The 12,108-nt window shown below is 37.5% G+C and overlaps 1 protein-coding gene across 2 annotated transcripts in view; it reads right to left on the minus strand.

The window, feature by feature from the left end:
• Positions 1-193: 193 nt before the first annotated feature.
• Positions 194-12,108, minus strand: part of ALG13 (ALG13 UDP-N-acetylglucosaminyltransferase subunit) — a 72,713-nt gene continuing 60,798 nt past the window's right edge. For both annotated transcript variants that reach the window (XM_054695602.1, XM_037511606.2), the window contains 3 exons: positions 10,341-10,381; positions 6,079-6,262; positions 194-1,104 (listed from right to left, as the gene is read on the minus strand). In XM_054695602.1, the coding sequence (XP_054551577.1) occupies positions 839-1,104; positions 6,079-6,262; positions 10,341-10,381 (491 nt within the window). In that variant the 3' untranslated portion in view covers positions 194-838. The remainder of the gene's footprint in view (positions 1,105-6,078; positions 6,263-10,340; positions 10,382-12,108) is intronic.

The following is a 12,108-nucleotide window of genomic DNA, read 5'->3' on the forward strand; positions in this document are numbered from 1 at the left end:
AGGAAAAGAACTAGATATAGTAGTATGCATTGCAATGTTTTGAAACTAAATAGCATTTCAACTGGCCTTGTCAGTTTATGCTGTGAATTCACTTTCTTCCGCAACCAAAGGACCAAGGGAAAAAACATATTGGAATGATCAAACGTCTGGTACTCTCTGCTTACATGAATAAAGCAAAAAAGAAAATCCCACTCATTTTAGCAATTTTAAATGCTAATTTTTATTTACTGCTAACTGTGCAAAGGACACCAATTCAATACTGTGCAGTAAAAGTTACATAAATCCAACATTAAACAATAGCATATGGGATAAATCTAAAGCAGAACACCATGTGCCTTCAAAACTGATTAGTATTAGAACACAACCCAGTTAACACAATTCTCAAGAATCCTAAAGAGGTCTCTCATTTAATATAAAGACAGTTACCCAGAAGCAAAGGCTCTTGGTTCTGATGTTTTATAATCTAGAAAAAAGTGGCAGTCATTCCAATTTTGCATTGTTTAATATAATGTGTGACTCGAACCACAGATATAGTTCAGATGTCATTCCTTTTATCAATTGGTACCATCAACTAACTAATACAAAGTTGAGAAGCTGGTTGATATGAGAACAGCTGAATACAACTATGTTCAATGTGGGGCTAGTTGTATATCCAATTTCCATATTCACAGCTCAAAGTAGCAGCCCTTTATTTTAAATCAAAAGATAAAATAATCTTAAAGGCAGATATAATAACCACTTAAGCTACCTAAATCACTTAAACACTAACAAAATATTTTAAAAAATTAAAAAACAGCAAGAAAAATGGCAGTGCAAGAATACTTCATACTGCTGAATGTTACATATTCTGAGGTACATAATGAGAAGCTGAGGAAGGTGAAGCAATATAACCAACTGGTCCAGGATTCACAGCACCATGAACAGGAGAAGAACCACCATATGCTGTGCCAACTGGATGCCACGGTGCAACACAGGGATAATCTGGCACAACAGGAATACAGGAATCAAATCCCGGCAAAGGTGGCTGCCCATAGGGATCTGACATCACTGGATAATAGACTGTTCCCTGAGGGACACTTGCAGGATCAGCATTTGGAAATGTACCTGAAAAAAGAATGTATACAGAACACTTTATATACAGACCCACTAAAACACCAACATAAATCGATGTTCTTACAGGTGATTAAAAATTTGCACTATTTAGAAAAGGTCACAACAATTGTGGCATGAGGAGCACTTGATAGGAGTTAAGTGGTAAGAACAGGCTACCTCAAACAAAATATTATATAAAAATATCCCAATATTAAAAATTTAAATGTATCTGTATATAATATGTCAAATGTATTCGACCTAGAGATAGCCATCTTCTTGGGATGATCTAGTACCAACAAACGAAATATATAAATATTCTCTATATTCCTTCTTAGAAATTAAGTTCTTCTAAGAATTGATCACAATGAAGTTACCCAAAAGTTTTCCAGTATAACAAGTATCACCCAAAATAACCATTTCTGTATCACTTTGCGACAATTAAAAACTACTGTCACCTCCTGAATACAATAATAACTTAGGTAGCTTAAGTGGTTATTAAGTTCCCAGCATCATTTTAATTTTACAGCAATTTTGCTACCACGAGTCAGTTTCAAAGGAAATAGACATTGTTCTGACCCTTCTAATAGGGACTGTATAAATGTTAAAAAAGAAATTCTTCATTAGTTGGGATAACTTAGATTCACTCATTCTGTAAAAATAAGAATACCATGATCTCATGGCTTATACAAATAAAAATAGCTCTATAAAAGTTAACTTTTTAGGGGCCTCCCTGGTGGTGCAAGGGGTTAAGACACAACCTATGAAGCTGTCCGCACCCTCTGCAGCAAGAGTTCGATCCCTGGCCAGCCAGGGAGCGACCCACGGTGCAGCAGACCTCTCCTGACTCACCCGCTGCTCCCCTCAGCAGTGTACTTCAATCTGCCTGTTCTGTTCCCTATTCTGTCTCTGGTGAATCCTCTCATCCCCCACACCTCTGGCCTGTACCCCAGCTCTTGTATGCATAAATAAGTATCTTTAAAAAGTTAACTTTTTAAAAAATGCAATGTAGATTGATACTTTTAATTTTCACCACCATGGGCCACATCACACCACCCCACCAGGGATGAGATTCTATAATGCCAACATTCAAGAACCACTAATATGCCTGGGGAAAAAAGGGAGAAAAGAAAGGAAATCTGCTTTCCTAACATGTTTCTGCTGGGAAAGCTACTCGGTTCAAGCAGTCCTTCCAAGGTATGAATGAGTCCAAAGTCTTGCTCCAAATGGAGAGCCAGACTCTGAGGGCAAGGTTGAGCTCTTCAAGGGGACGCACCAGCACTGGAAGTATGCCAAAAGACTGAGTCACATCTTAGCCAAAAAGTCAGGAAGGGGCCTCCCTGGTGGCACAGCTGGTTGAGCACAGCGCAGTGAAGCTGTCTGCAGCCTCTGCAGCGCAGGTTCCATTCCCAGCCAGCCAGGGAGATTCCCACATGGCGTGGCAGACTTCTCCTGTCTCGTCTGCTGTTCCCCTCAGCAGTGTCTTCGGTCTGTCTGCCTGTTCTGCTCCCCACTCTGTCTCTGGTGAATCCTCTCACCCTCCCACGCCTCTGGCCTGTACCCCAGCTCCTGTATAAAAATAAATAAATCTTAAAAAAAAAAAAATAGCACAGTGATCCTGGGCCAGGAAGTCATGGAATCTCGAAAGAGTCTATTCCAGTTCCTTCCTGTGACACAGTGATGAGCAGACTGGATGAAGCCATGCAATGAGTGGAAATAGGTCTGGAAACTGTCCAGGATGTTCTTAGCAAAACAATATAATCTTTGTGATTAAGACCTCAGTACAGGGAGCAGGACTGGGTTGGGAGTTCTGAGGCCCAGTCTTAATTCTACTTTGCTCCTGTGGCTAAGGAAGAACAAGTGTTTTCAGTTCTCTACCCACCCTTCTCCTGCATAGACACTTGTTTAGTGATTCAAATGTGAGTTACAATAAAAAATAAAGTGTGTATACATATGTTTACATATGTGTACATATATAAAGTATATATATTAAGTATATATAATAGATATGTGAAACATATAGTTATACATATAAACAAATCTATGAAGTGTATATGTTATGTATATGTATATATAAAAAAATAAGCAAAATCCTGAAAGTTATGTTAACTCTCCAAACAGTATTTCTCTCCATTTCACTGGCAGAGCAATTCAAGAAGGACTCTTGGAGGAGGAGCTGGGTTATCCATGACTTCTTGGTATTCCTGTAGTACTCTAGCAGCGTGTTTATTAAAATGCTTGAAAGCCTTGGGGTTCTTACTGTGTCAGATCACAAAGGGTTTCAATTTGCAGCCTGCAAAACTGCCCCCAAGTGAAACTGTTATTCTGCCTTTAAAGCCTTGAACCCAGGTATTGACTTGGCCTACTTATGAATGAAAGTCCTTTCAGGCATCTATTCAGAATAGGGAGGTTTCATCCATACCAAAGATTTGCTCTGGCAAGTTACTACTCCTCCAAAATCAGTGTATCAAGAGTTTAAAAAAATTCTTCAGCTGATTCCACCAGCACTTGCAGACTCACCACTCACTTTCAAATTATGTAGTGAATGACAATTCTTGAATCGTTTAAGCCACTCAGAGCTAGCAATAAATTTGACATGGTAGTCAGGTCCAGCCTTTCTTTCAACTAACTTTTTGCTTTGGTCATGATGGTCATGGTGTTGGCAAAGACTATGTTTCTATGTCTGGTCTTCAATCCAGATCATTAGAAATTTCACTGTATCTGAAATAGGCTCTTTTTGACTTTTTGTAAGTCTAATGTTTTCAATGAAACAGCTACTTCAACAGCCTCTGTTTCTTAGTGCTTGTTACTCAAGATTATATCTATGATAGAATGGGACACGCCTGACTGGGGAGCAATAACTGTCACTGACTTTCCACTTTCATAGTCCTAATCACTTTTAATTTTGTTTCTAGGTCAGTCACTTGGTATGGCCTTTTACTGGCAACATGGGCAGTGAGCTTTGTAGACTTAGGGGAAATGAATAAAACGACACAAGATTAAATCAAGCACAGGGGAAAATGGTGTTTTCAAGAGACACAGTAAATGCGGGACACATGAGGCCAATGAGGCCAATGTAAAATGCTATGAAGTCATGATGCTCTATTTTTAGGTAGCAGGAATTTTGGGGACCATATATGTTGACGGTTTTTGACCAAAATGTCATTACATGGTACATGACTGTATATTTAGTTTTTGTAACAACTTTGGCAAGTAAAGTATCTCCCACTTTACAGAAAATCAGGCTTAGGGAGGTTAAGAAACTTGGCTGTGATACAACCATCAAATTGCTGTGCTAGAATGGGCCACAGATTTGGTTAGTTCAATTTCTCTATCTCCTTGCTCATTCCTTCTGAGGAGGACAGTCCAAAGATCCCATTTAAATTCTTCAAAATATCTTCCCATCTATTATACTGTAAACTCAGAGAGCAACCATACTCATGGTCTAGTATGGTGGCTCAGATTTTTGGTCTCAGGATCCCTATACATTCAAGAATGTATAGTCCTCTCCTATTTTGGAGAGGACTCCAAATAGTTTTGTTTATATGGGTTGTATCTACCAATATTTACCATTAGGATTTAAACTGAGAAAATTAGAAATATTAATTCATAAATAACCCAATCATATATTAATGCAAATAAAAACTTTTTGAAACTTTAGTTCATTTTCCAAAACAAAAAAAAATTTTGGCATTCTACACTTGTGCAAACATCTAATATATGGCTTACTAGAAGACAACTAGATTCTCAGTTCTATTTCTGTAACCTGTTATATATTGTTTTGGTTGAAATATAAGAAATTTGGTTTCATAAAATACATAGTTGGAAAAGAGACTTTCTTAATAACTAGTCATTTCAGATAATTGAGGATTGCTCTGATGTTAGTAGTTTCTTTTTTTTTTTGGTGGGACCCTCACCAGCGGCCGGGGAACGAACCGGCGCTGCAGAGGCTGCGGGCAGCCTCGCAGCCCAGCGCTCAACCGCTGTGCTACCAGGGGAGGAGTAAGTAGTTTCTTAAAGGTGAGTAGCACCGTGAACTTTTCACACATTAAAATTCGTTGTCGTACCTTGTACTTTAGATAAGATTTTTAACATAATCATATATAGGTAACATCATACACTGGAAATTAGGAAAATGTTTTCTCATTGTATCACTGAGTTATAGAGATTTCCCAAATGTTGACACATTTCATTACACAATGTAAAAAATGACATTCATTAATAGTCCCATAATTTATGATAAGTGCTGAGTATCAGGAAGCTGTCATGGTCATGAAGGCAGATACAAGTGTTCAAAATTGTAATATTTGAGAGTTGAGTTTTTATCTTTGACAACAAATATATGTTAATGAAATGAGAGGCTCACACTGTTCATTTGAGACATTTGAGAAAATGTCTGCCAGATCTATAAGTCTGAACATGGTTGACCTATCATTCTTTCAAGTAAAAAGTGTTGCATGAAAAGTCAGCTAGCTCAGCTTATAACTGCATAAATCCTTTTAAGTTGATCATCATACTTGAGTATGCAGAGTGCTTTATGAGTATTTCCCATTCTGTTATGCCAAATATTAAGGACAATGATGCAAGTATAAAGTTTTAGTAAAAAAGAATGCCTTTGATAACATAAAAACTGGCATTTCTGTATCACAAGTTTGTGCAAGAGAGGAAGATACTGATTACTAGCATAGTTTAGTGCCACCACCTTGTTTTGTGCTTAGATGCCAGCAGTTTTAGAGAGCACTGATTTTTGTTCCCTCAAATGAAATGCAACACAATCAAAGGGACAAATAATATATGTGTAAAATGATAAATACTTCTGGCCTCATGAATCCCTTAACAGGGTCTCAGGGACAAGGTATGCATGGGCACCATATTTTGAGAAATGTTCACCTAATTAATATATTAACCTAAAGAAACATCTGAAGGCCATTATTAGATTATACAGAATAAAATCCAGTCATCTTTTCCAAAGGCAATCTTGTTACTCACCATTTGCTGATGCTTCTCCTGGTGTGCCATCTTGTCTCCCCACCTCATTGTACAACTGAGGAACAGTTTGATCTACCATAGGAGGTGGCTCAGTATAAACTGGATAATTCTCCACATGAAGCTGCTGTTGCTGCTGCATCTGTGGTACATAGACCATGGAGTGCCAGTAGTTGTGGTGGTAACACTTGGGCAAAAAAAGAAAAAAGAAACAAACATGGAAAATCTATTCTCTACTACATTAAGATCTTTTGCAGCATGTGTATTTCACATTTGAACAAAGGAATTCTTTTAGGAAAGCACCCAAAGGAAAACAGAATATACACAACGACCTGTACACATGAATGGAGGAGGGGATTACGCTAACTGAAACTAGTAAACAGAAAGACAAATACCAGATGATTTTATTCATAAGTGGAATATAAAGAAACAAAACAAGAGAACAGAAAAACTAAACCCAAGCAGAACTGAGGCTATCAGAGCAGGAGAGTGAGGAACAAAGGCGGGAAGGAGACCTAATGGACTATGGTGGAGGATTTGGGGGCTTTGGTGGAAGGTGTGGTGGGGTAATATACATCTGAAGAGATGGGGACCTATATCCATAAATCATAAACAGTGTTGTAAACCAATACTATCTCAATTAAAAAAGCAAATTTTAGAAATAAAAATAAAAGCAAAAACACTGAGTAATCTAAATATTCAACAGGAAACCAGATGAACAAATTTTGTTATATTCATGATGGAAAATTATACAGGCAATCAATATCATGATATAAAATAAAGAAAAATTCATATTGTTGAATATCTCACACCAGTGAGAATGACCCATATTAAAAAAATACCAACAAATGCCAGTGATAAAAATACAGGGTGTTGTCACTCACATGTGGAATACAAAGAAACTGAGTAACAGGTCAAACACCCTTTAAAAACCAACCCTTGAGGGGCCTCCCTGGTGGTGCAAGGGGTTAAGGCACAACCTATGAAGCTGTCCACAGCCACTGCAGCATGAGTTTGATCCCCCGGCCAGCCAGGGAGCAACCCACATGCTGCAGCAGACCTCTCCTGGCTTGCCCACTGCTCCCCTCAGCAGTGTACTTCGGTCAATCTGCCTGTTCTGTTCCCCACTCTGTCTCTGATGAATCCTCTCGCCACCCCTCCACACCTCTAGCCTGTATCCTAGCTCTTGTATGCATAAATAAATAAATCTTTAAAAAAAAAAAAAAAAAACAACCCTTGAAAGCTGATATAGAACTGAGGCATTTGGGGGCCTTTGGGGGCCTCCCCTGGTGGGCAGCGGTTGAGTGCTGGGTTGCCCACAGCCTCTGCAGCGCCGGTTCGTTCCCGGGCTGCCAGCAAGGGTACCACAAAAAAGAAAAAGAAAAAGAAAAAGAAATGAGGCATTTGGGGTGGGGGTGTGAAGGCTGAGAACAGTGTAGGCAGAGAGCACACCGGACTATGGGGGAAGACTATATATAGGTGCTTTGGTGGTAGGTGCACTAAGGTGACAGCACCTGAAGGGAAAGATCTATATACTTCCAAGTACTAAAAAGGATGTAAACCAAGGATGCACTTTGATAAAAAACTTTAAAAGCATTAGTCAAAAATGGAAAAAAAAAAAACACCATGTAATACCACTCTTTACATGTCACTAAGTCTACTTGTCACATAAAATGCAGGGATAGCCACATGAATGTTCTAAGTAGAATAATTTATTATTTTGAGATAAAAACATAGTAAAAGCCTGGCATATGATTTAAAAATGGAGTTTAATGGTGCTAAAGTTGTGCTACTTAAAGTTCACACTCAACACAATTTAACAACTATTTTTTTTTTTAAATATTAAATTTTATTTTTATATTCCCCCATACAATTGCAAACGCCCCATTCTGACCCCAATCCTTCCCCTAACGCCCCCCACCCCCCAAAAAGTGTCTCTGGTTCATAGTTTTTTGTTGATTTTGATTTTCACTTTCTTATATTCATTTTCCTGGTCCCTTATTTAAGTTTTCTAGATTCCTGCTATGAGTGAGACCATCCGGTATTTTTCTTTTTCTTTTTGGCTTATTTCGCTGAGCATGATCCCTTCCAGTGCCATCCATGTTGCTGCAAATTGCATGTGTTTATCTTTTTTGAATGCTGAGTAATATTCCATGGTATATATGTACCACATCTTCTTGATCCAGTCATCTATTTTTGGGCATTTGGGTTGTTTCCAAAGCTTAGCTATTGTAAACAGTGCTGCTATAAACATAGGAGTGCAGGTGCTCTTTGGAATTGATGTTTCTGTGTCCTTTGGATAAATACCTAGGAGTGGAATTGCTGGATCATATGGAAGCTCTATGTTTAGTAGGTCCAGAAATCTCCACACAGCTCTCCATAGTGGTTGGACCAGTTTGCACTCCCACCAACAGTGCACAAGAGTTCCTTTTCTCCACATCCTCGCCAACATTTGTTGTTGCTAGTTTTTTTAATATGTGCCATTCTCACTGGTGTGAGATGGTATCTCATGGTAGTTTTGATTTGCATTTCCCTGATGACAAGTGATGTTGAACATTTTTTCATATGTCTGTTGGCCATTGCATTTCCTCTTCAGAGAAGTTTCTTTTTAGCTCTTCTGCCCATTTTTTGACTGGATTATTTTCTTTGTTGTTGCTGAGTCTCATCAGCTCTTTGCAGATTTTTGTGATCAGTCCTTTATCATTAGTGTTGGGTGCAAAAATGTTCTCCCAGTTGGTGGGGTTTCTCTTTGTTTTTGTTATTGTCTCTTTTGCTGTGCAGAAGCTCTTTAATTTGATGTAGTCCCAGCTGTTTATCTTTCTCTTCACTATCACTGCTTTGGGTGATGTGTCTGTAAAGATGTCTTTGATGTGCAAATCCCGTAGTGTTTCGCCTATATTTCCTTCTATGTATTTTATGGTTTCAGGTCTTATGTCTAGTTCTTTAATCCATTTTGAGTTGATTTTTGTGTATGGTGTGAGGTAGTGGTCAAGCTTCATTCTTTTGCATGTAGCGACCCAGTTTTCCCAGCACCATTTATTGAACAAACTTTCTTTGCTCCAATGCATAGTCTTTGCTCCTTTGTCAAAGATTAGTTGACCATAAATCTGTGGGTTTATTTCTGGATTTTCTATTCGATTCCATTGGTCTGTATGTCTGTTCTTGTTCCAATACCATGCAGTTTTGATGATTATGGCTTTGTAGTATAGTTTGAAGTCTGGGAGTGTGATGCCTCCATTTCCTTCTTTTTTTTTCAGTAGAGCTTTGGCTATTCGGGGTTTTTGGTGATTCCATATGAATTTCATCAATAATTGTTCTATTTCTTTGAAGAATGCCATTGAGATTTTGATTGGAATAGCATTGAATCTGTATATTGCTTTTGGTAGGATGGCCATTTTAATAATGTTTATTCTTCCAATCCATGAGCAGGGGATGTCTTTCCATTTCTTTGTGTCTTCTTCTATTTCTTTTAACAGTGTTTTATATTTCTTTGTATAGGTCCTTTACCTCTTTTGTTAGATTTATTCCCAAATATTTGATTTTTTGTTTCGATAATAAAAGGGTGGTTTTTTTGATTTCTTCTTCTTCAGATTTATTGTTGTGTATAGGAAGGCTACTGACTTTTGCGTGTTGATTTTGTATCCTGCCACTTTACTGAATTGATTGATGAGTTGAATTAGTTTTTCTGTGGAGATTTTGGGGTTCTCTATGTATATTATCATATCATCTGCAAATAGTGATAGTTTGACTTCTTTTCCTATTTGGATTCCTTGGATGTCTTTCTCTTAACAACTATTTTTATATAAAAAAATTACTGAAGTACAGGAAGGCTAAAGTAGAAAAATGACCTATATACATCTTCAGAAATATCTCAGAGGCACCAGGTGCCTCCCTGGTGGTGCAGGGGTTAAAGACAGCATATCAAGCTATCACCAGCCACTGCACCATGAGTTTGATCCCCAGCCAGCCAGGGAGCTACCTACATGGCGCATCAGGCCTCTCCTGTCTCATCTGCTGCTCCCCTCAGCAGTGTATTTCAGTCAGTCTGCCCGTTCTGCTCCCCACTCTGATGAATCCTCTCACTCCCCCCCACCCCGCACTTCTGGTTTATGCCCCAGTTCTTTAATGCATAAATAAATAAATCTTTAAAAAAATAGATAGAAAGAAGTAAACCTTTTAGGTCCTTCAGTCTCTGGCTTTTAAAATTCAAGAGCCTGACTATAATTTTAATATAGTTTATAAAGCAATTTTAACATGACCCTTACCTGCAATCCCAGATTGAAGTAGTACTGCAAAACTTTTGTATCTAAAATGAAAAAATTAACATTTTAATTTTAATTTAATGAGTAGATGACATTAGCAATTAGAACTAACGTAGCTTCTCTTTTAGCTTTGATTAAGGTAAATACAAATACAGTCATCCCAGATCAATACCACCCTCATCAATTCTACCCTAAACAATCATTTCCTAGAGTTAGAGGTAAGATTATTCTCTGATCCAAGATTTAATCACCAAACATTTTATTCATATTCTTATTTGACATGTTACAGGAATATCACTCTGCTAATATTTAGAAAGAACCCAGTAAAAGCATTTTCTTGCCTGTCTCAAGACCAAAATTTAATGCAAATCTATTAAATAAGTAATCACATTGGTCTTCAAATAACAGAACTACTATATAGTAACAATGTTAAGACTAGTGATATCTACTGAGACAACTTGCACCGTACAAAACAGTTCATCTTTTTATTTGACATGATTAACACACCACCACTCCAATGCCAAAAAGAGGAGACAATGAGCAAGGTTAACTTGAAAGAAGTTATATTCTAAGATGATAAAATTTCTCCAAATACAGAATTTAATATTTCACAAACAAAAACATGTACCAGGGTAGGAGGAAATAGTTTTAGCATTCTAATTATATCTCAAAGTATCTTTACTAACTGACTTGAGGTCCATGTACATTCTTATAAAACAATATAACTTGTGTTACACAAATGAACACTCAGAAAAACTCTAAATTTGAAGAACACCGATGCATACAAATACATATAGTGCCACTTTCAAAACACAAATTTGATGCTTTTTACTATCACATGGAAAATAATACCCAAGCTAAAGAATATGAAAAGATAAAATTCACAAGTGCATGAGAACCTAACCTACTTCTTGGTATATGCAGACTTCACTAAAAAATCTGTATGAAAGTATCAATAGCAGTATTATTCACAATAGTAAAAGTGGAAATGACCAAATATCAAAATGATAAAATGTGGTATATCCAAAAAATTGGAGTATTATTCAGTCATAAAATATGAAGTACTAGCATATGATGAACCTTGAAAACATCATGCTAAGTGAAAGAAGCCAGTAACCAAAGATCACATAGGATATGACTCCATTTACATGAAATGCTCAGAACAGGCCAATCTGTATGAAGAAAAAGTAGATCAGTGCTGGCCAGGGAAGAAATGAGTGAATGCTAATGAGTATAGCGTGTTCTTTGGTGACGGTTATAAAAATGTTCAGTAATCAGATAGTTATGATGGTTGCACATATTTGTGAAAAAACTGCCAAAAAAAAAAAACTTTAAAGAGGTGACTTTCATGTTATGTGACTTGTATCCTAACAAAAGGTACAAAAAAAGAAATATAGGAACTTAAAAACAGCAAGCTGAATTTCAATGGGGGGGAGTATTGTGAAATTAATTGCATTTGAACAGAAAATTAGAGGGGAAAGTAGATACAGAATTTGAGTAGAATCACCAAGTTAACAAAGGCTTAGAAGTAAATACTAGGTACACAGAATTCTTGTAAAAGTAGAAAAAGACAAGGTATACCTTTAGAAAAATGACTAGCAGTTTCTTATAAAACACACACACACACAACACGAGCATGCAAGAGCTGGGGTGCAGGCCAGAGATGCGGGGGTGAGAGGATTCACCAGAGACAGAGTGGGAAGCAGAACAGGTGGATCTACTGAAACATATTGCTGAGGGGTGCAGCGGGAGAGACAGGAGAGGTCTGCTG

Source organism: Talpa occidentalis, unplaced genomic scaffold (genome assembly GCF_014898055.3).
Source record: "Talpa occidentalis isolate TD23 unplaced genomic scaffold, MPIMG_talOcc4v2.1 talOcc4.15, whole genome shotgun sequence".
Taxonomy (NCBI): domain Eukaryota; kingdom Metazoa; phylum Chordata; class Mammalia; order Eulipotyphla; family Talpidae; genus Talpa; species Talpa occidentalis.